Source organism: Argopecten irradians, chromosome 16 (assembly GCF_041381155.1).
Source record: "Argopecten irradians isolate NY chromosome 16, Ai_NY, whole genome shotgun sequence".
NCBI classification, from domain to species: Eukaryota; Metazoa; Mollusca; class Bivalvia; order Pectinida; family Pectinidae; genus Argopecten; species Argopecten irradians.
Window position 1 is genome coordinate 14,261,511 of NC_091149.1, and position 26,236 is coordinate 14,287,746.

Consider the following 26,236-nt stretch of genomic DNA (forward strand, 5'->3'; position numbering starts at 1 on the left):
CTTCTTGTATAGTGGAACTGTTGCCCTTTTAATATATGGAAAAACTCGTGCTTTAGAAGTCAGCCATCTTGTGTCCACTGTTACAGTGAGATACATTGACACTTTTTACCAACTAAGATATATACGCTTACAAAATCTAGTTACCAACTAAGATATATACGCTTTACAAAATCTAGTTTAAACATGGTGCCTTAAGCTCAGTTAATAATTATCACACATGTTAAGATATCGTCTCTACAAGGAAATGTTAAGAGATGACAAACAGCGCACGACGGATGATTCTCGACGACGTACAGACGATTATCACATAGGCCACCATGACATATGGTCAGGTAATCTATTAAAATAAATATTCACTGAATTAATGTAGTTAACCAAAATATCTGCAATGAGTAATTATGCAGTTTGAATTCCAAGCACGACGCAAGAAACAAATTACCAATTGAGAATCATGGCTAGCATTTATTTACTGTAGTTACCCCATTTTTCCGTAATCTACTTTTGTGGGAGGAGCATGATTGTTACGTCAATGATTTTAACAGCAGATGACGTCATTTCATTGAGAAAGATGACGTAATATTCACAAATAAATGACGTCACAATTAATCCAAACCCAGAAGAGTAAGATAATTTTATAATTTGTAACATGCAAAGAGAGACTGACATAAACATGCCTCAGGGGAATTAAAACCGATTCACAAGAGACAGTGTACTCAAGCTAAATCACGAATATAAATTATATTTAACTTCCCAACCAACGAATTTGTTGGAAGGAACAATGCAGAAGTGTATTTATAAAATTACTGGAATCATTCAAACAATTAAGAAAGATCGATATGAATGAAGCGCGGTGTCTGGCGTCCTATCGATTTGATATCCGCTAGTTATAATAGTTGGTGTCAGTGTAGGTAGCCATATAGTTAAGGCACGTTTACAGAAGTAGCAATAAAGTGTACGGTTCATAGACACTTAACTACCGGTATGGTAAACCATATTTACAGGTGGTGTTTTCTAGGACTCAGTATTCTCTGTCAAGGTAAGTTAAACTTTATGATATTTCTACGCATATGGGATACAAACATTTTAGAAAGATATCAACACTTGTGATTTAGAGAATTTTCCTATAATTTTCTATCTAGACAATCTAAGAAGCGAGATTGTTTTACACTGTTGAACGCCTGTATTGCTACTAATGTTTACAGCGAATGCTACATATATCATTTTAAAATGGGTTATCAAACTCTGTGGGCTTTAAATAATTTCTAAATGAACATGTATGCCAAGCTTTAGCACACATGACTTTAATTTTGTTAAAACGCCATTATTATAAATTACGCAATGCAGTTCAATTAACTTCTTTCTAGTAGAATAGTTATTCTGATAAACTCTGTCAACGATGTAACATCTTAAACAAATGTATTATTTCATTTAACATAATTGCATGAAATTTGTCATGGATTACCCTTTATTTTGTCTCTATTTCTTTACCATCTCAAGGTTTTGTGTTAGAATGCTAATGACAATTTAAAACCAAAATAGTATCAGACACAAAATCACACAGAGATTTAAAATAAGACTTTGGTTAAAGAATTTAAACCTCAAAAGTATGGATTAAAACAATAACTACTTTATATGTAGCATTTTACCTCCTGCTCAATGGCGCCATCATAGATGACGGTTAAATTTGAGATAGGTTTTCTAGTCTTTCAAATTACAACGTCCTTGATACTGCCTCACTTTTGGCTTTAAATCGAACATTCGTCCCATGAAAAAAGGCTCGGCAAATGTGCACGATAACCTGTAAAAAGTGGTAGGTAGTGTTCATATTTGACGTTCAGTTTTAAGAAAATATGACGACCTGGTTTGCCAGTATAGCGGTTATATTTCGCAGGTGGTTTATTTTCGCTACATTGGCGTTTTCACTCGAAAAAACCCGCAATTTTTAAACACCAGCGAAATATTCAGAAACTCATTGTCGTACATAAGAATAAAAATTCAGTGAATTCTGTGAACGGCGAAATTTATTCTCCACGAATAGGCCCTGTACAGGAAACCGCAAAATACTGAGCCCGAGAATATAAATTGTATTACAGTATACGCCATAGTCCCGTTATTAACATCAAAATACCTTTTATTACAAAGTACACAGCATTGATTACATAAGAATATAATATCAAAGTTTTTTTTCCAGAATTGTGTTCATACGCGAGTTGATCAAAGACGCCATGGCGTGCATCAAAAACAATAAATAAATAGATAACGGTTAACACTTACATGATTACACAAATAATACTTCAATTACTATCTTCTAATTACATAGGTTTCTAGACATGCATTGACATTTTACATTTCAAAGACCTGTCTTTTACTTCTGTTTGATGAGTCGCGTGACTTTTGTTAATGTTTTATTTGATGATTATTACCCCCGTGAATGACTTTGATAAAAGTTAGGATCTGACACAAAAGTCAATGAAAAGCAGTTTGTACAAAGTACTTAATGCAAAACTACCATAAGCTTGTACTATTAATGCAAAACTACCATAAACATGTACTATTAACGCGTACTAAACAGAACTGTTAGTTATAAGACAGATATTGGTGTGTTTGTTTGTTTTTCTGTCATTTAAAAATATTGTCAGATGTAGGTAAATTTTCTTGGCAAACATCTCCGTGTTAATATAATTAGTTTTCGCGGCAATTTATATTTGCGTATTTATATTTTCACGACTAATTTTATTTTCACGACTAACGTCATTTTCACGACTAACGTCATTCGCGCGTCGATTTCATTTCTATATGAATTGCTAAACTGTAGGGTACTGGTTATTTCGATATTACGTTAATACTGGAAACTGCTTTATGTTTGCGTAAACAATATTCAATAATACATATATTCGCGATGATGGGTTCTTACTGACGATTATACATTTATAAATACGCTTTGTTCAGTTATTCGCTTTGTACAGTTAATCGATTTGTAGTTATTTGCCAACATTTGAATACGCATTCAAGTTTTCTCGCGAAGTTACGCGAAAATTGGTATTAATCGACAATACAGTGGTTTACTGTATAAATGACGAATTAAAGGTGAAATGAATAGAGATAATTTTGTGTAAGCTGACTAAACTTAATTATTATTTTGAAAGGTGGGGTTGCAAAATCCGCCCACGTGCCGATTTTTTTTTCAAATTTGCAGTGTTAAAGGTCTAGGTACATAACTACTTTTTATGTGTTGTATATTAATTTTGTATGTTTTAAAAAGGCATAAAGGGCCTGAAATGATATTTTCTAAAATTGCTTTGGGTATGTGGCAAGGGGACCCCTTGTGTCCATCTTTTGAACATAATTTTTATTTTTTAATTATTTTTGTTAATAAAAGATACTTCATTCTTTATTTCATATCCATTTATAATTATATTTACGAATTATTTTTACGACAAATTGATTTTGAAGCAAAAAAACCTCAAATTTTTTTCAGGTTAAAAATTGAGGATATTGGGTTTGCTCGAAATATTTGGCATGTTATCGATATTGTCCACACTTTTAAACCATTTTAAAAACATGCTTTAGGTATAATCTTATAACAGATACTTTTTGAGAAAAATTGAAGTCCGGGAAAACAGCATTTCATAGGCTGAAATGTAGCGAGGGGAATTTTCTAAAACATCAATATTTGCCCTAGTTGACCATAAATTTTAAATTATCATAGACACTATAATAAAACAACAGTTAGTGATAGAATTTTTTGTTAGTTAACATATGTACTCTAAAATTATTGCATTTCTATTCATGCATCTTCCCCACCAGTACAAAAAAACCTAACAACTAGATATACTCTTGGGTGAAACAAATAGTTTCTCTTTTCATATATCAGAAATCAAATAATTATTGGAAAGAAATATATTTTTCTCAGCAACTTAAACTCGCAAGATACAAATTAAGATTATCCATCTCTCTTATGTAAATAGAAACTATTTTAAATTGAATTAAAAAATGATTAAAGAGGGAAACAGAGTTACATTTGAATTTCAAATAAAGTATGTATAATTTAAAAATAATACCAGCACCACAAAGGCTACAATCTTAATTTTGAGCAATCAGACGGCTTTTGTTTCGAAACAATGGCAACAATGTATTTAAAACTGTTACTATCTCATTCGGCCGAATGAGCCCTTTGGGCCTTTTTAAAATCACAAAAGGAAAAAGTGTCATTTTAAAGGGACAACTAGTAGTACTTAAAATATGCAAAGTTTCAAGAAAATTGGACTGTGGGCAGTTTCTATGTGATTTTTAACATTAGCTTGAACACCACCTTTAATGGTAATTTACAGGTTAAATTTCACAATACTAAAAAAACACTTGGGATTTATTCAATTGGTTCGTGGGCGACATTTAATGGTAACTGTAAAAGGTCCTTTACCACATTTTGAAAATCATTTTTAGTAACAGACATGCTTTTGTTTCGCAAATAAATACCCTCTTATCCTTACGCCATCCATAACACCTGTTAAATCCTTGTAAACTGGGACATAATGATATATCGGCTAATCATAGTGTCAGTATACAAATTATCTCATTATATTCTTATCTACAGGCATATTTATGACGAATTACAGAAACCTCGGCGGAACGTTGACGATTCGAATTCGATCGAAATAGTAATAGATGCTATCTAGGTTCAAAGGATGCTTATTCTATGAGTTTTGTCGTCGACATTTATCATTATAAATTGTACATCGCACTTTCTAAGAACTCATTAATTAATAATAAAAATTACCTAAACGTATTTTGGCGTGTATGCCAGACAGTTTTTATTTGTATGTGTTAATAGCCTCAGAATCTATTAGTAACGGCATTGTCTGCCATGTTCTGGACAAATGATAATGGACTTAACACCGCGTAACATGACACGTTATATTGATAAAACAGTGGATAGTCCAAATATCATGACCCATTTTTAGATTTGCCGATTAGATAAAAAACCCACCGTAACACATATGGGCATACCAGCCGTTTTCTATTATATGTGTCAATGCTATAGAAATATTTTAGGAATGGGTTTGACGTCATGCCCTGGACTAATGGGCTAAAGAACGTGAAACGCGAAACCTGACACTGACACGTTCATCTATTGATAAACTTTAAGGATACTACATAAACACAGACATTACTGATGAATGATACAAAACGCTGGTCAGATGTTAACGCGACGATGAAATCCAGCTTTAAGCTATGATTGGAAATATATTATCCCATACATCTCAAGAGATTCCTCCCATACTTTTCCGCGGAAGGGAAAAGACAGCTTACACATGCTTGACAATGACGTCATCGATACATGAGGAGACTACTGACGAGAACGTCATCATTTTTGTTTTCTGAATTTTTCTTTACAATATGGGAGAAAAATAGTTAAAAATGGATCTGTTAAGTGGATAGGGTTATGTCAACCCTCGTAAAAAATTTTGGCCGCCAACCTTCGGCAAGGCTCGGATTGAAGAACCAAAATCTTTCAACAGTATTGAGATGCCATTATCCACTTGACAGACCCATGTAAGATTCTATTTATCTTTTAGTAATCTCTATCTCAAATTAATGTTTCTGTTGTATTGAATGTCTTTTATTTCGATAACTGACTTTACAAACTGATTTATAATCAAATTCTAATTAAATAATTTATGTCGAATCCACGCATCAGCAATTTTCCATTAGCAAGAAATAGTGCCATCATATCTTATGGCAAAATATTGTCGATATACTGGGGGCAGTGGTCATTTGCAAACCATTTGAAAGAAATACATGTAATTTTTGTTATCGCAACACTCGTTTTTAGTTTTACCTATCAATGGAATGAATTGACTTTTAAATCCATGTAAAACAACCGGTTATTGCATGGCCCTTATTGCATTGGTCGTAAAGGCGACTAAATGTAGGATCCTATCTGTTCATTTCTTCCTCATAGCGTGTCCCATCCTCGATACTCCAGGGGTTACCATCACTGCGTGGAAACATTTTAACCGCGGAAATATTCCCATTCGTAATAGTTTGTGAAACTATGATACTAGTAGTTCGGGTCGTGAAATTAATCACTCGCGAATATATTCATGTTTACAGTATCTTGAGCGGTTTATTATATGCTGTGTTTCCGATTGCATTTAATGTCTCTGTCATTATATCCTGGTATCGCCACGTTTCTCTGCTTAACTGCTTCATAATGCAATCAAAAGGTAATGATAGAAAATTGATAAAGATAGATAGTGTCGCAGTATGATAGCATACCTCCATAAATTATGTCACCGATAATTCTGGAAAATGTGTATTGCATGTAGTGACCTCTTTGGTGTATTTAACCAAAGGATACAATACCATGAAATCTAGTGTACACATAAGTAAGATATAAACTTCAAAATAACACTGTGTGTTACAATTATATATCTGACAGAGAAAACGTAGTTGGTTTAAGTAAATATGAAAAATTGATGTAATAATGCTGTAGTGAATTTTCAGTTTTGGAAATGATAAAAATTGTAAGCTAATAACTTTATAAGTATCTTAATGCAGAGTCCTGGAACGATTAAGATATTATTGATACATATACAGAGTATCAATACACGTTGTTATTAAAAATCAGTATTCAACCCGTTAAAATTCCCCATGGACAATGTGTAAGTATTGTAAAATATGACTTCATCTTTCAGACTTCTCATAAAACTCCTTCGTTCTTGAATTTTTGCGGAAGGCGCTGGGTTCGATCATCTCCTGGCTACGCCACACATCAATCTATAATGAATTTCTATTCCTGTTTAAAGTTCAGCATCATCGGGATAGAGGAAGTATCCAACATGCATTCTATCGTTCTGTTTCTTTGGCAATTCGCTTCATTGATATAGCACTATACAATTAGTAAGATGTTACTATCACAAGGAGACACATCACAAACATACCACAGTCTCCCAAAAAAGCAGATACCACGCACAATACATTGCATACATGGAGATTGGTCTTCCTCGAAGATAGTCATTATGAAATATAATTTATCATTTAGTATTGATGTGCATTTTATATGTCTAATTGGCACAAATTACATATAGTTGCACAATTAGTGCCGCTTACCATATATGACACAATGGCATGGACTTTTTTCGGGATTTAATAAATTAGTCTTAGTACTATTATTCTGAAGTAAAAGAAGAAACTTTTAGCTTTGCAATGATGGATATGGTGAAGAGTAAGCAACTTTTGTTACTGAAGAGAAATAATAATTCGTATGATGCTGATTTCAAAGTTATATATGCCATAACTGGGAGGAAATTTCGTTATTTTTTTAAAAAGTAATCTCTAGTAAAACCCTGAGATTTAATTAATTAACCTGTGAAAATTCATTCAAATGTACAAACAAACACATGTATTGTATAACCATTAGTTACAACACAGAATCGATGTACTGTAAATATCGTTGTGTATGTTTAGGTGAAACATACAGGCAGAAATCACTTTAAAGTTACTAATAACACTCTCAAAATGTGAAATGAAATTGTAAACCTAACTTGTCTGTATGGTCGTACCATATATAAATATAATGTTTTTTGGCAGTACTTCCAAAATTCATTTTCATCTCACTATTACTTATTTGTAAAATTAAAACCTCTCTATTGTAAGTATTGTAATTCTCAAAATGTTGGTATTTTTTGGTGGTGAATAAAATAATATAATTTCGTCTTGATTACTGAGTAGGAAAGTTACAGCACCTACAACTTAAATAAATAAAACATACATATTCGTCGGCGTTGTACTACATTTAAACATATTTCGTAATCATTTATCAATTATTTATTAATCGATATACACTTCAAAATTTGCTTTTAGCTCCTGATTTTATCTATTTCGTTACGGTAATTAAGTGTAACTTTTGTCTAACATCATCTATGGCTTCCATAGTATGATATTCATATCTTTCATAACTGATTACTCATTCACAATGTGTTGATGATAAACATCGATTGAATAGGAATACGCATGTCCTTTTTGTATTTTATATGTAACCGTATAGCGAAACGATACCTAGGCATAAATAAAGCTGGATAAATAATGTGTAGGAAGTCATTGACATAGCTTTGTCTTTGATACGTTTGCCAGGAGCAATATATTGTTATCATTAAGCCATAAACAACTTTGTAAATACTTCTCCTGGGACCTTTTAACTGGCTTGGTTCGTTGCCTATGGTCATTAAGGATATAAAAAGAACATTTGTTTTATTTTTTTCACGATTCATATAATAAATACGGCTGAACACCTGCTTAAAAATCAATTTTATTGGGATCATCTAAGCGTTTTGTACGACCGTCCTAAGCCTGTTTTCATTCGATCATTTAATTGTCCTTTCGGATTGTGTATTGTTTTAAGTAAGCATTTAAATATAGTCATAGCTTTAGATTGGTTTGGTTTGTTTATTTTTACGTCCTATTAACAGCCAGGGTCATGTAAGGACGTGCCAGGTTTGTTGGCGGAGGAAAGCCGGAGTACCCGGAGAAAAACCACCGACCAGCGGTCAGTACCTGACAACTGCCCCACATGGGATTCGAAGCCGCATCCCAGAGGTGGAGGGCTTGTGGTAATATGTCGGGACATCTTAACCACTCGGCCACCGCGGTCATAGCTTTAGATAAATCTACATAACTATGTAACAAATAATATTACTTTTCCTGTTGCAATTATCTTCTTCTCAAGTTGAGAAAACGTTTATAATAATAGGTACATACGACCTATGAAAAAAGATTTTTCAAGGGGAAAATTGGAAAATAAACAAGAGGTGTTCAACTAAGACATTGGTTATAATGCAAGATGAGAGTAGCTAATTGATCGGATAGATAAGTCTTCGGACTGAACACCTCAGAATACAGACTGAATGAGTTTGGTCACAAAACATAAATCTAGTCCAGGCCCCGATTTCTCGAAACAAAATTGCAGACTTAGGTCAAAACTTTTTCTCCTTATGTAACATATATGAAAAATTATGACTCAAGTCAGTTTTTGATTTAAGTTTGTTTCGAGAAATCGGGGCCAGGTCAAATTAATATGCCTGCCACTTAGGCATTTACACATGGGGATACGCTACTAAGCCCGAGTATGATAATTCAGGATTTTCAGAAAGTCTGGTGGTCAAATGTTAAATTATCAAAACGTACTTTATATATGCATCATAGTTTTCTACAACAGAAACAATCAGAGGAATAGATTATAGACTTGCTCGAGTCCTCAACACAAAACAACATACCGGGTATCAGTTTTTGAGTACTGAAAAGCATTATTTTTTCCTGCGATCTGGTAATCATACATGGTTCATACTTAACAAATAGGAGAGTGAATAAGAATTTATATCATCCCCAAGCACGTTAGAGCCCCTTGGAATCTTGGTTATTAAGAATATGTTGTTTAAAGATTTTAGCCTTTTTGACTCCTGTGACCTTGAATAAAGGTTAAGGTCACTCATTGGAACAAACCTTGTAGGAAACTATGATTCATATATAAAGTACGTTTTATGATTTAACGTTTGAGCACCAGACTTACTGAGTTTGAGCACCAGACTTACGGAGAATCCTGAATTATATATCGAAGTATAAGGGAGAGTTACCAGAAGTGGTTTTTGTACTGCTGATATGGTTCAGACATCGCTTGTTATTTGAATCATTTGATATAACGGATATCTATCTCTAATTTTTACCAAGTATTTCCTACAGTAGTATATGTTTTGAATAGTAACGGCGAAATCTATATATAGATGTACGAATTTTCCCCTTTTTCGATGTGTCATTGCTGCGTAGCGGACGCCACGGATAAACTACGATGCGTCCCGAGAAGAGAGCCTTTATATAGCCATTTGCAGCATAGGCCTAGCTCATGCATATTTTAGCCGGATCCGCCAACGTGAATATTAATTAGCTGCCGTTCAAGATGTTTGTCATAATGGGGCTTATATCGTCTTAATGACGGCATTTTGTATAGATGTGTAGGATGATTTAGAAAGGAAAATTATCGCTCTTTCCAACGGTAGTAACCGTTTTTATGAAGATGTACAATGAAGATGTACAAGAAATACGTTTATAGCCGCTAAAGGTAGGCGGGTTAGAAATTTGGAGTCTAAGGCTTTTCACCCTTCTCGTATATAGTACCATGTAGAGTATGATTTTTATCGGTTTTATCTAGAGCTTTAAAAGGTCTAAAAATGGTCTTAGGGCACTCTGGTGGGTCCATGATTATATAATCTGTAACTATTTCTCAGATCTCTGTGGTCCAAACTCGATATATTTAATTAAATGGCTGGATTTATCTAAATTGACAAATAGTCAAATTGCACTTGGTTTAGTTTGGTTTATCACGTTCAAAGTCATATTAACAGCAAGGAATATTTACGGACGACATCCTATGTGTTGTGTATGTGAATATCTGAATGTTGTGGGAGACTGCGGTATGTTCGTAATGTGTCTCCTTAGAACAATATTTATATTTTCACTTCGCTACGCATCAATGAAACTAGTAAACTCTTATCACTTCATTTCCCAATGAAGACGCTTGGTCACGAGCTGACCTCTGACCGGCGTGAGAATACAATTGGACATTGTTTACATTTTGACCTTGTTTTACGCCGCTTCAGTTTTGAATGAACTTTCTGCGATGTGGCCTATCGTTGAACATTTAGAAACACAGACAGAAATGCTTGATAAAATGATATTAGAAATTGTCAGTAATATAATATTATACAGATATTACACACGTATTTTGATGAAACGCTGACTTAGGCTAGCTCAGGCCCCGTAAAAATGCTGAACATGACTACCGAACGCAGTGAGTTTTATCACTCATCGCAAGTAGGCATAATCGAACGCAAGTAGTTACGATAATGTGAACAATATATATATGTGAAACGGTGACATACATGTAAGTTAAGAAACGATAGCTTCTATGAAAATACGCTCAAATAGCAAACAGGCTGATTTCAGTGACATTAAGCCTAAAGAAACGATTGTGTGAGTGTCAAAACCCACGGCATTGGAGGGTCGTTGGAAACCGCCAATATTTCAAATCGATGTTTCTCTACTAACTTTATACATGTACTTTATCCCTAAACTCCAGTTGACAGAGAAGTTATCACATTTCAAGAATAACACAGAAGTCTGCCAGTGATCTGCGCCTAATCCCTCAATTTAACACGTTTATTGAGCCCCGGAAGCATGGTTATTGGACTGTATCGCATACCCTAGACACAAGGGTTGGATTTCACAACAGATTTAGTTAATACACATTTAAATGCCAGCTACAAATAATTACCAGATGGAAATACAACATTCAGTTACATTCCACAGCAATTGCAATTGAGTGTTAAAAGATTTGATTATGTTTTGATACCAGCTATTCATCATTTTCACCACAATCGTCATTTTCTTCAAAACCGGACCCCTGCTAAATCGAGAAACTAGATTACACATTAACTGCACTGCTAGTACTTTCACAGCGCTACAGCTAGTGTATTGGGGAAATAACTCTAATATAGTCTGTGGAAAAAGGATAATCCAAAGATGATATTTTCTATATACTGATTTATTACAGTCGGGTGCGGAGCGGAGAAATATCCAACTCTACACTTCCAAACCTAGGCCTAAAGTGAATATACAAGTAATACAAAATGATAATATACAAAATATACAGGAACAAACATGTAAACGGCACTAAGTCTAAACGTGATATACAATAGTCGCTAATTAATTGACGCAAGTGGTACCGGTATTGAGAACTGCTAAGAAGGATTAGCTAAAAGAAACACAGTTAAATACGTTAAAGCAATATATCACAATAAAGAAACGGCTATTATTTTCAAAATGAAGCTTTGTATTTTACTTCTAAACATAGAATATTAAGTATGTTCGAGTAGATTAAAACAGATAAATAACATCACAATTGTCCGAATAGGAACCTGTCATAAACCGCGTGACAGTACTGCGCAGCAATTTTTGTATTTGAAGCTACATAATAACAATATTTCAAATTGCCGTTGTTAATCGTAACAACGCAAAAGAATGAAGTTATTTTCGGAACTACATTTTGTGTTGCCTTGGTGACGAGAAGAACTGACTGGCAGCTGTTCCGTAGCTGTACATACATGTACGGTAACTGGTACAATGTTGCAACTTGTATGATAATCTTATACCAAATACATATAATTTCAATCTGATTTAAATACAGATCCTTATAACCACTCCGTTAAATAGAGGATCTGACAAAATCCCATAGGGGGTCACATCCAGATGACCTTTATACCACGTGGAATTCAAATCAAATCCATTTTCTACACCTTGTTACATCAATTGAAAACGATATTTCGTCCCAGTAAACATACACAATAAGCTTTGTTGTGCTCTTTGGGCGAGATGACTACGTTAACTAAAATAATTCTGACAGTTTTTTTCAAACAATTTCGTCCCCTAAAATTCACTGTCAAAATTTTGCAAGTAGCAATTTGATTGGCCATTTTCAAAGGTCACCTGGACATGACCCCCAATGGGATTTTCTCAGATCCTCTTATCAAACATAGTGTTAATATAGATCTGTATTTTAATGAGATTGGTATAATTTAATTTTTTTTCAACAGCGGGATTTTTAAATTAGTTAACGTAAATTAGTTAACGTAAATACTGCTTCGCAGTTCACTTCATTTGCACGAGATTAACTTTCTTAATCAGTCAATGTAAGCAACAAAATTGACAATCAATCCTTAAGTGGAACCCTTGTCCCTTTTATAGTGTTATCTTACTGAACCGTGCCGCTGAAGACACCGAACGAGAAGACGCGTGCCCAGAACAAAACACTCTAGGACATTGCCAGAATATAGAAATATCTGAAGCATCAGCATCAATGTCTATAACACATTAAAAATTACAACCACGTATATTTCCGCAGCAGTTTGGTTCGTAGACACAAATTGTAAAATGCATCACAGCAGAATCATGGTTACCCATAATGTTATCACACTTTATATGTTATCATTTAATTGACATTCTTTTCTTTCTTAATAAACAGAATGGACATTAAACATTTCGCTAGTTGCGATTCAGCATCAATGATCATAAGTTCCGAATCAGCCATATTGCATTATTCAAGGTCACATTGAGTAAAATTATAAGTAACGAGTCTATTGTAGTATTATCACTTATTCAAACATTCAACAACCAGTCGTGAACTATTTGTTTTGTATTCATTGAAGTACATTTCGATACCATTAAAATCAATTAGCAGTGTATTGTTACATTTTAAGTGTTATTGTAAGGCAGCTATCGTGTCTTACACGACACGTTTGATTAATTGATTGTTATGAACTGATCACATTTCTGTCTGTTGACTCAGTGTTATGTTTTATAAGGATATGCTATCATACTTACTATTTCTAATTCCTTTAATTACACTTTAGCTGTACAGTATTGATGTATTTGACTTACAGTAGATAACAAACACACGATAGGAAGCTTTTAAATCATACAGGGTTTGAGTAGAGATTCTGACGTCATACTCGAAGAATGCGTATTACAACTGTTGTATGATTATCATTGACCAGTTAGTGACATTTGGTAATGTTCACATGATGTTCTACCGCCCCGATATACTTAAATAAAAAATGACCTTGAGTTAAACAATGACCGATGTCTTTAAATTAAATTCTACCAGGTCGGTATAACACCTTATGGGCCAAATCAAAGGTCCCTATTTTTATATTTTGTATTAGTGTCTTTGACAAATGTCAATATGATGTTCATGATAAATACCAGAAAAAACGACGACGGCTCTAGGACGTCACCCTGGAGAACTGAACTTTCTGTTATTGTAGCTAAGGTTAGATTCCATAACAATAATGATATCAACCTATAGGTGTTTCATGGAAAACGCTTCTTTCTGAGATAATATATATATATATACATGTATACGGTGAATAAATAACGCAGACACTTTTTAGGAAACATATGAATTATGTATCAATATACAAGGATACACAGACTTTGTGTAATAAGAAAATTTCAATTGTCTATAAAATGGGTCGACTGGGCTGTTTTCGATTACACGGTTTGACTAGTTGAAACAGGTTTTTCGTTTATGAATTAAAGACAGATCTGATAATTTATTATTGTTATCAGACGAGCCTTGACAAAGCCTTCACAGGCCTGTATCACAAACTGCAGGTCCGTCAGGATTTATACTTTAAAGATGCTCCACCGCCGACAGAGCATAAATTATATTCATTATTTGAACGATAATTAGTGTTCAATCGTGTGTATGTATGCCTAATTAACACAAAAAATTATATATATATTTTCATTTTGCCTTTTGTGCATGCGCAATCAGTACATCATTCCATATAGGATATAGTGCGTCTGAATTTTTTTCGGGATGCAATTAAGTATTTTTCATATTTTTAACTTGACGTAGAATTAGAAGCTCAAACTTTTCAATGGTGGCAATGTTGTAAAGTAAGTAGTTTTTGTAACTGAAGAAAAATACTAAATCGTCTGCTCCTGTTTTTGATAGTGAAAATATACTATTTGTCGGCGGTGGAGTATCTTTAACAAACGGTCGAACCGGTTGTTCCGAATAAACGAAAACGGTCCTAGTGTCTTGATTTTGGGACACCACATGATTAAAAAATGTCGTCATGGAAATACCGGAAGCCTCTGGCTGTTTTAAATGTAGGTGGTGTCTGTTTATATAAATACATATATCTGGTGTTGTTTTGTGAGCTTAGGAAGTATTTCTGATATATAGAGGTAATCAATTTTCACATTTGTCCAATCTGGAGAAAGTATGCATGGAGTGTCTGTGAAATTCAGATTTACGTGATAAGTTGACATAAACATTAAGTTAAGTACTTATTAATCTCCTTTCATTACGTTCATATTATTTGTTTTAAGTAACAAACATTTCCATTGGCTTAAAATATGTACAGTACATGTACATAACGTTAAACTGACGTCGCCAGTTATAATGTCGCCTTCGATTGGTTGATAAAGCAGCCTAAGTCGACCAATGAAAGTGAAATTACTGGTAAAATATAATTAAATCATCGACTTGAATACATTTTGATGTTATGGAGATATACATTGTGACACAAAAAACTGAATGTACTATCATCATTAATCGCTTCAATGTTTATTTAGAATATACGCAGGAATTTATATCTTCATAACATAAAAGATATATAAAGTATATCCTGAATTAATCCCTAGTATGCCGCGGTCTCCCAAAACACGACCCACATAATACATACACGCTGCACACCGCATACTTGGGAGGCCATCCTGACATGACCCTGGCCGTTAATAGGACGTTAATCAATTAAACAAACAAACACACGAGTAATCAGTTGATTTTGAATTCTCTTACAGTGAGGATATTGCACTGTTTCACGATTAATGGCGCCAACTCCGTCCACTCAGGCCTGTGGACAGGCTACAACAGACTGGTGAGACCGTCAGACGTGGTGACGGTCGATGTGGAGTTTATTTTACTCAGCATCAATGACCTGGTAAGTCGAATTGAACCCTTTATCAAGCATATAAAAAGGAAACAACGGGATTTTCAGATCCATGGCAGTATAACATGGCATGATTGCTATGTAACCAAGGACATGAAAACATAAGCAACTATGCTGAGGTACAAAATGTAGTAGAAAATGCATTGTTCTGAAGTTGTTGTTTTTTAAAAGCTATACAAAACAAAGCTTTGTTTTTGATATAATGTCTTTTTTTTTTAAAAAGCCTCTGGTCAACACGACTTTGGAAACATATCAATAGCGAGCATTTGTGAACTGACATACATTTTTTTCGCTCTCAAGTTTTTTTTATATTTGACGAAGAAGATTTTATTACTGTAAACCAACATTTGTTTTTTCGAGATAGCTCGAACACGAATAAAAAATTTCCGTCACTAATTATATAAAAAGTACGGTTGGCATTAAGAGCCCTTGATCGCGGTTTTGTATTCCGTATTTGCATATTAGAGAGTAATCTACCATTGCGGGCAGGTATTGTTTGTGACGTCATGTGTTTGTGAGCGTAGCGTCATACCTTTCGGAGAAAACGAAAACGTGAAAATTGAGAAAACGACTTGAATTTCGCTCACAAAATCGATACCTACCTGCAAGGAAGCTAACTCTGTCATATGTAAAAATGGAATTGTATATATTCGCGAATATGTTGTAAATGACGAAAAATTCTATATACACAAAAATAACGTGTTTATGTATATTGGTATCTGACGATGTATATTTGTTTAGAAAATGTTTGTGTCTCGATTGTGAGCGAATTGTAAGTGATAATCATTATAATTGTTTCAGAATCTTAAACAACAGAAATTTTCCACATCTGGATTTTTCACAATGGTAAGTCAATAATATATTTTTTATCAATACAATGTATTAGAGAAAACTATTGCTTGAAGCCAAGTAACTAATCGTTGGTGAATCTTATATTTTATTTCGTGGTATATGTTAATGACCTCCAAGTTCAAAGAAAAATTGAACTACTCTATGGATATTGTATCTTAGTGAGTTTCTTTTTCAATTTGGTAGATACGGAAGTACTTGTATGTGTTTCCTGTTTTTTTAAAAAGGTCGAGAAATTAATATTTTAGCAGTCAATTTCATTGTGTCGTTGTTCATGACTGTCATGGTCAAAGGCAAATAGAGTAAGTAAGTAAATTACGCAAATTGCATTTTAGTATTTTGACGTTGGTAATTCTATGATAATGATATTCTTATGCATGTACGATAAAAAATTCATGACAACGTCTTAAAAAGAGAATTATTTGTTAGACATAAATTTAAGTGCCTGTTAAAAGGCAATAGAACCGGCCGGGACTGGAGAGATATGGAACAATGTAACTTTGTGTTTTTAGAAGCTAACTTAATTAATGCTACTGATTGTATTAATTTAAAGGGATTGTAAACAAAAACCTTCTGGTGTTATTCATATTTCTAGCTTTAGCATGTATTGTATGATCATTTCCTATTACAGTACTTATATATATTAGATATGCTCTAATATTCCACTATTTTTTTGGTGTAATACATGGTCACGTGACGTTATATTTAAAGCATTTTGATTCGGTGTTTCCATTTTTAGAAACACTGAGTTAAAATTCCTTTGCGAACTTCATTACAAAAACACTGCATTCTTCAAGGTGGCGTTCGTTGATTAATGCTTTACGTTTTGAATAATATACACATAAGTTTTTGACATTAGTTAAAGAAACGACATATCTAATATAAAAAGTAAGGATCTTTGGTTAGGTCCGTTTGGTGTTATATTACCCTTGTAGAATTTAACATAAAGAACTGGGCGATACAACACCATATGAACCTCAACAAATGTCCATAATTTGTTATATATTTTGGTATTAATAATTATTGGTTTCGTCTGAATCAGTACTGGACAGACAGCAGACTAACTTGGACCCCTTCATCAAACGACAACATTTCCTTCATATATGCAAATGAAGATATAATCTGGAAACCAGAACTGGTCATAGACAACTCGTAAGTACAAGTGGACATCAGATATTTCATCATTCTCGAAAAATAAGGACAATATTAGCAAGTATTTGTTTTAGGAAGTTTATTTTCCTACGCTTTTATTCAAGTACAATTGACACATGGTTCAGTAAAAGAGCACTATAAACATGGCAAATGTTTAGCTATTGCATGGAGACACCGCACGGATATACCGCAGCCTCCCAAAGCATACAGGTATTCACCTACTGCAACAAACATCATACACACGAAGGCCATCGTGTATACACTGAGTTTATAGGACGTAATATCGGATAAGTTCAGCTGATGGTTATATGTAATAAAACGTGCTTTCATTCCTAACGACTATTTCACAGAGATTTTGTTTACATTTAAGTGATGATTGATTTTTGTGAATTCTAATTGGTCACAAAATCCACGAAATATGTTCACACGATGGTTTACCAGTAAGATGGTTTACCAGTATACAAGAAAACTATATATCTCTATATCATTATACCCCAATGATATTAACACGGAAATACCACAGTAGCAAAACACGCATCTCGTGCTTAACGCACGCAAGACACAACATCCACGGGATTCTGTCCTTAACTGACACTGGCTGTTAATAGGACGTATACATCATAATCCAAACCAATACAGTTTTAATTGACACGTTTTGCGTTCCGTTTTGTTCCAGGATTACCCAGATAGCTGTGATATCGGACCCTAATCTACTTTTCCGGGTAGATTATAACGGTCACGTGAAGTGGGAGCCCCCTGGGATCTACGACACTCACTGCGAGGTTGATATCACGTGGTTCCCCTTTGATCGCCAAAGTTGCTATATAGAAGTAAGTGTCAGATGATGATGTTAATTGATTGTATAATTACACTGTTACTTTTCTAATCCGGATAGTATCGGGACCAGCCTACTTGGTCGGTATAGTCAGATTTACAGATTATACAGATTTTATTATAAATAACAAAATGCCTGGTGTGTGCTAATGGCTAAACAACGCACTATCAGTAAGGAAGGAATATGCTATTCGATCTTGTCGGAATAAATAGATTAGATATCCAGATTAGACAATGGCTGGCTTGTAAGAAGGAGGTTTCATATCAAAGAAAGAAACGTGACATCGTTATAAAACAAACGAATAACAAGCTTTTATTCACTATTTTGTTACTTCCTGAACATGGCCGATATCAAAACCGCATTGCAATGAGCATTTGTACGCATGACTGATATTGATGATTCGACCTCCACATAAGACATTTTCAGGACCATGAAAAAATGTTTCCATTTTAAGCCTATACGCTTCTGTATAAAGGTCATTAAATTCAATGTACACTACGATCGGAATAAAAAATGAATCTTTTTAATCATCATGATAACTGCATTATCCTTTTTAGTATATAATTATCATGAAACAATAAAATAAAATAGGATGACAACTGATATAATATGTCCTGTTACAGATGACAAGCTGGGGTTATTCCATAGATGTGGTTAACCTATCGCACCACAAGACCAACATCAACCTTGAAGACTACAAAATAAATGGGGAGTGGATCATCGAAAGTACATCCCTGGACTGGCATGAACTTACCAACGACGGCGTTAAATACTCACAACTTAGTTTCGTTGTTCATTTGGCTAGGCGACCAACCTATTACTTCATGAATATGATATTTCCGGTAGTGCTGATCTCCTTCCTGACAACGATTGTGTTTATACTTCCGGTCGAATCAGGGGAAAGAATTTCGTTCAGCATCACCGTGCTGTTATCTCTTGCGCTGCTTCTGACTCTGATATCCGACAACATGCCGACCACGTCAGTGCACACATCTGTTCTATGTAAGACTTATAGTTTGTTTTACATAATTTTTTCATATCTTATCAATAAAATCCAATACCCCATAGATAACGCATGTACATTGTCTTGGATACTGCCAAAATTGCTGGTGTTTAATATTAATTCAATATCAAATGGTATTTATAAGGAAGATGAACGCAGTATAAAGCGTCTGTCTAGGTATATGTCGTATGAACTCATTCGAAATGTACAAATTGTTTTTTTTCGTATTTTTTACTTTTTTTTTGTATTTTTTACTTTTTTTGTATTAGGGTGTGTTATTTTGCGGGGTGAACATAGGAATAACCTGCTTTGAAAGATAAATTTATCATTTGTAATCTTAGTTTACATATGTAATTTAATCATCTTTGAAATATACAAGGTGACTTTGAAAATATTCTGTTTGGTTGATGGAATTTGTGCATTTAAAATATAAATTACTAATGGCGGAGGGTATGTCATTTATTTTCTGATTTACTTTGCAGCTATATACATCATGTGCATCCTAACCCTGTCATCACTGTCTGTGTTCCTGACGTCATTGAATTTGCGACTTTACCACCAAGAAGAACAAACGGACATCTCAAACTGGCTGAAACTGTTCACAACGAAAGTCTTGCTGAGGTGTAAGGGCAAAAGAAAGTACGAAGACAACCGAACGGATTCTAGGAGGGAAATTATTAAGAACGATACCAATATGACGAACCCTGAACTCAAGACTGTCGGCAAGGCTTGGGAAAACGAAGACAAGACAACAGAAGAAACCGAGGATTTGGATTTCTCTACAAAGGACATTAGTATCATGTTTGATAAATTCTGGTTCATCCTGTTTCTCGTATTAACCATAGTTTGTACATTCTTCTTTTTACTTATTCTCGGTATTGGTGCACATCTGTGAAGTTACATGTATTTAACCCATAATGCTTTACTTTTATCTGAATCACATGAACGTTTGAACCGTTCGGTAATATATGAGCTTACTACAAAGCATCATATCAATGATGATTTTTACCTACAATCCACTATATGAATCCAAAATGTCCCCCGCAAGCTTGAGCACTCAGGGTGCTGGCTGGACTGATAGGTGTTGTCTTATATTTTCATTGTTTTGGCTACCTTAATAGTGTTTCGCACTCCATGTACTAGAGCAGAATGTGGGAAAGTTGTGTTAAACTATATATCACAAATATATTAATATTGGGTAGTAATTCATTTAATCAAATTAGTCTACATTTACTAGTCAAAACATTAGCTTTAATTCACTAGAGCACAACTTTCTTGAACAAACATGGCAAAAAATTGTGCATTTTATTATATTCACATACATATTATACACAATCTTCTGTAATAGTATATATTTCTGTAAATATTTTACGCGTCTGTAGTATACTATGTGAAGATATCTAAGTCAAAAGAAGAATCCTTCAAACAAAGAATTTTAATTTTAATCAATACTATTTATCATTGTATATACACCTGGCTAATGTTTTATCATATCCTGTAGTTTTACGTGTCAAATTTTAATGACTTTCTTGGAAAATAACGAAACAAATATTCTTGCGATACATATTTAATATGCGTCAATATAAATGCATTTTCGCCTGATACCTAAATGATAAGAAAATATACAGAAATGCCAAAAACTTAAACCTGATTAATTTGAACCAGATAGAAAATACTACATGATAAATACGACCTTAAGATGACATTTTGAGTGCCTTATGACACACAGTGGCATTATGTTTGTTATTATTAAACACTTTCAACAACGTGTTTTTTGTTTGTTTTGTACCACTTTGAGTGTTGTGGCCGAGACACACTATAGTCTATAAGTTAATAGTTTATACTCTTGTGAAGAACTCAAAAAAAGGAAGTGCGACGACTGGTTTTTGCCTGTTGTCAGTATAAATTGACCTGTCTTGTTTCCCGGGTGGTATGCTTCAGTCAGGTTTGCCAGTGAAAGAAAACCGGAGTGCCCGGAGAAAAACCACCGTCAGCACTCAGTACTTGCACTATTTGGCAACTGCCCCACATGAGATTCGAACCAGCATCCCAGAGGTTGAACGCTTGTGGTAATACATGTATGTCGGGACATATTAATCATTCCGCCACTGCTGCGAAAAAATAAACAACAAAAATGTTTTCATTATTGCAAAGATACAGAACATGACCATACCACAGACTCTAAAAATATATAGACATTACACATACACATCGTATACAATGGGAGGCTGCTCTTAAATGACCCTGGCTCTTACAAATGTTATCGGATGTTCATAAAACAAACAACCAACCTGTTACTGCTTCGCAAACCTTTATTTAAGAATGAACGCTATACTGGTTCTTGACTCACAGAGAATCTAGAAACACTCATGGGAACGTGACCATACATGCATCTAGGTTAAATTAAGATAATAATGACAAAACAATGACAATTAGCACAACGAAGAAAAACAAAACAGAAAAAAAACAGTCTTTGTACACTCGCCGGAATCCATCTATCGATATGTGTATGTTTATACAAAACATATAATATTTGGAATTGGTAAACAAGCTCAAACTTTTCAATGGTGTGAATGATGTTTAGGTAACCTTTGAAACAAGAAAAATAGTAATTCATCTACTCCTGTTTTGATAGAATAAAATATCAGTTCGTAAGCGGTGTCGAATCTTTAAGATAGTATAAGGTAAATTAGTTAGTTTGTTTGTTTGATTATATTAACGTCTTATCAACTGCCATGGTCTTGTAAGGACGGCCACCTCCCATGTATGCGATGTGTAGCGTGTATGACGTGGGGGTTGCGTGTTTTGGGAGACTGGTATATTCGTGAATTGTCTTCTTGTATAGTAGAACTGTTGTCAAATTTAGAGTACTATGCAGTATCCCACCGAAGACAACAAGCAGCACACCCCACCTGGTCACATTATTCTGACAACGGGCGAACCAGTCGTCCCACTCCCGGTATGCTGAACATAAATTCGACAACGTCGATGCTCGGCAACGATTTTTATTTTTATATTCCAAACAATGTTTCAACATAAACTACATTTGCCACATATACATGTAAAATACTTATCTCCAATTTTATCATCTGGTAATTTCCTTTCTCATAAAATAGAAATTTAATTGTTTGTTTTTTATTATTAATGAGAAGGGGATGGGGTGGTAGAAAAGAAAGAATGAGAAAGAGCAAGGATGTAAAGGAGTTAAGGTATGAAGGGGGATGATGGCTTTAGAGGAATAATTATGCTGTCTAAAAATATTCATGTGAGTCCTGTATGAAATAAGTAAATAAACTGATAAATAAACAATAAACGTAAGGGGAAGAGAGAAAAGGGGGAAAACGGCAGTTCACAAACATAGAGTGCAAGAATGACGTATTGAAAACAATATATGTATAAATAACTATTTCATGAAAAAAGATAGTTTCCTTATTAATTGCAATACGAATAAAAGCATATCCAAAAACTTTCGAAATTGGCTAAAAAGTTCTGAACATCAGAAAATTCCCAAAAAAAATGTGTGATTGTCTCCCTTTCTAATGCAGATAACATACAGTGAGGATTATTTGAAAGACCAATTGTACAAAGATATGTATAAGCTGATCGTATATGATGAGAAATTCTGAACTGAAGCCACTGAAGTTTAGTATTATTAGTAGACATGGAGGGTATATTGTATATTTGTGTCCACATTTCTTAATCATAGTCAAAGGGTAGCCATTTATGTAGACTTCTCATTAAACATAATTTACAAAATTTCATAAATGAGCCTACGAGAGTAACACCTGATAATACCACATTCATGGATTTTTTTTTATTTTCTAATAATATAAACTTGATAAAAAGTACCTATGTACCACCCCCATTCTGTAGTGATCATTCATCAATTCATGCTAATATTTCTTTTAACATATTCAAGCATACCAATTTAAAAAAAATTAAAATATGATGAAGCAGATTTTGATAGTATGGAAATTGCAATATCAGATATGGATTGGCTTAATTTATCACAAAATCAAGACACTGAACTTAATTATTTAATACTTCTATAATTAATTGCATTACAGATCAAATTCACAACTTTATTCCTGTTAAGGTTATAACAGTACGGCCAAATGACAATTTGTTTGTTTGTTTGTTTGATTTATTAACGTCCTATTAACAGCTATGGTCATGTAAGGACGGCCTCCCATGTATGCGGTGTGTTGCGTGTATGTTGTGCGAGGTGTGTGTACTGGGAGACTGTGGTATGTTCGTGTTGTGTATTCTTGTATAGTGGAAACAACCGTGGATGAATAACTCTATTAGACTCAAGATGTGACAGCGAAACAGAATACACAAAAAAAAATCAAAAATAGATAATAGTCATCATGATTGGCATATATTTCGTATTATAAGAAATGAAGTTGTAGATTTGTTCCGCGAGGCGAAATTAAAGTATATTGAACAACTTGAAACCTCTTAGTGAAAATAAAGTTCCTCAAGATAAATGGTGGAAGATAGCCAAATCCATCACTAACTTTGCTAATAAGTCTTCCTAAATTCCCCCTTTTGAATCTCACAATCAAGTATCTCACCATCCTGTTGACAAAGCTGAAATACTAAACAACTATTTTGTCAACATTTCTACATCTTCATCAAACCTTGAACTTACTCAAACAACAGAAAACGTACAACTACCAACATTCTCACTTTCAAATATCAGAATTACGCAACAAGATGTCATTGATCAAATTAATTCTCTTAATATAAATAAGCCAGCTGGTCCTGATGACATTATTCGAAAAATAGTTAAAAAGCTCAACACTTCTCTGGTACTTCCCATATCAATATTGTTTAAAGATGCTCCACCGCTGACAAATGGTATATTTTCACTATCGAAAACATGAGCAGACGATTTAGTATTTTTCTTCAGTTACAAAAGTTACTTACTTTACACCATTGAAAAGTTTGAGTTTCTAATTTTACTTCAAGTTAAAAATATGAAAAATAATTAATTGCATCCCGAAAAAATTCCGAAGCACTACACCCTATATGGAATGAAGTAATGATTGCGCATGCACCAAAGGCGAAATAAATTATTTTATGTTATTCTTTGTGATAATTAGGCACAAATATACACGATTAAACACCAATAATTGTTCAAATAATAAATATCATTCATGCTCTGTCGGCGGTGGAGCATTTTTAATAAATCACTAGAATCAGGGTTAGTACCTTCTAGCTGGAAATAAGCTAATGTAAATGCAATTTATAAAGGAAATGTATCTACAAATGATGTTCTGAACTATAGATCAATTTCAATTACATCTTGCTTTAGTAAACTGATAGAAAAGATATTTGTAGATATCTTTATAATAACCTTGTTGACAACTCTAATTACAACACATCAGTCTGGCTTTACACCAGGTGATTCAACTGTGAATCAATAATTGTTTATTTATAATGAAATTGTTTGTAATATGGATCAAGGCAAAGAGTTTAGGTTTATTTTGTGTGATATTAGCAAATCAATTGGCCGGGTATGGCACCAAGGTCTTTTATTCAAATTAAAAAATAATGTTATTAATGGAAATATGCTTAATTGGTTTCAAAATTACCTTTCTGGAAGAATGCAAAGAGTAAGTACAGAAAGTTATTATTCCTAATGCAAGACTATTAATGCAGGAGTACCCTAAGGATCAGCTCTTGGCCCACTTCTCTTTCTTCTCTATATCAATGATATCACTGAAAACATCTCTACTAATATTAAGCTCTTTGCAGATGACACCTCCCTCTATGTGATTATAGACAATGACCCTGCACTAGCGGCACACAAAATAACATCCGACCTTACTAACCTAAGCGAATGGGCCCATTTATGGGACATAAAATTTAACCCTACCAAAACTAAATCTGTTACATTTTCCAGGAAACGAAACGCAAATCACCCCACAATAAACTTCCAAAATAGTCAAATTACTGACACTTTCACATTTAGGGCTTACACTTCAACATACGGTATTCAAAGATATATATAAAGAAGCTAATAAAAGACTCAATTCGTCATATAAAAACTAAAGTGAGTCGGAAAACATTAATTTCTCCATATACAACATTTATTAGGCCAATTTTAGAATACGCTGACATTGTTTGGGATAACTGTACTCAACAATCTTCATAACTTTTAGAATCAATTCAACTAAAAGCAGCAAGAATAATTACAGGCTTAAGATCAGGCACTTCTCATAACAAACTTTATACTGAAATTGGTTGGGAATCTCTGACTGCCAGAAGGGAAAAACATAAATATATCATGATGTATACATTAATGCACAATATATCCCCTCAGTATTTACAAGATATTCTAATACCTTTTATTAATAATCCTAACGATAATCACTACTCTCTTCGTCACACAAGACAGTTTAATTCCCCAATTTGTAGGACTAACAATTACTATGCTAGCTTCTTTCAATTCATGTGCCGCACAGTTAATACCTCAGATGAAAATCTTTTAAACTCTACTTCTCTTGCAAGTTTCAAACATCTATTAGATAAGAATAAAGTTTCTGGTATGATATCTGTAGATACTTTTAAATCTGAAGAGGAAAGGAGAGCAAATATCATACTTACTCAACTTAGGAACATTTGTAGTGATTTAAAGTCCTATTTACACCATAATAATATAACTGATAACCCATCATGTAGTTGTTCTGATTCATCTTAGACAGTTTTTAGCTCACCTGGCCCGAAGGGCCGGTGAGCTTATGTCATGGCGCGGCGTCCGTCGTCCGTCCGTCAACATTTCCTTTAAATCGCTACTAGTCATAGAGTTCTGCATGG

The 26,236-nt window shown here is 33.9% G+C and overlaps 1 protein-coding gene across 1 annotated transcript; it reads left to right on the top strand.

The window, feature by feature from the left end:
- Positions 1-913: 913 nt before the first annotated feature.
- On the top strand, positions 914-21,317 carry LOC138310989 (neuronal acetylcholine receptor subunit alpha-2-like). The gene is made up of 7 exons (XM_069252403.1): positions 914-1,036; positions 15,424-15,563; positions 16,374-16,418; positions 17,464-17,573; positions 18,250-18,403; positions 19,032-19,410; positions 19,894-21,317. The coding sequence occupies exons 1-7, from the start codon at positions 982-984 to the stop codon at positions 20,304-20,306; spliced, it is 1,296 nt and encodes a 431-aa protein (XP_069108504.1). The 5' UTR covers positions 914-981; the 3' UTR covers positions 20,307-21,317.
- The last annotated feature ends 4,919 nt before the right edge of the window (positions 21,318-26,236 follow it).

Bases quoted from the DNA above. Each gene is read 5' to 3' on its own strand.
- LOC138310989 (XM_069252403.1), top strand. From the start codon at position 982: ATGGTAAACCATATTTACAGGTGGTGTTTTCTAGGACTCAGTATTCTC. The intron at 15,564-16,373 runs GTAAGTCGAATT...TAATTGTTTCAG, and splicing joins TACTCAGCATCAATGACCTG to AATCTTAAACAACAGAAATT. The intron at 18,404-19,031 runs GTAAGTGTCAGA...GTCCTGTTACAG, and splicing joins GCCAAAGTTGCTATATAGAA to ATGACAAGCTGGGGTTATTC.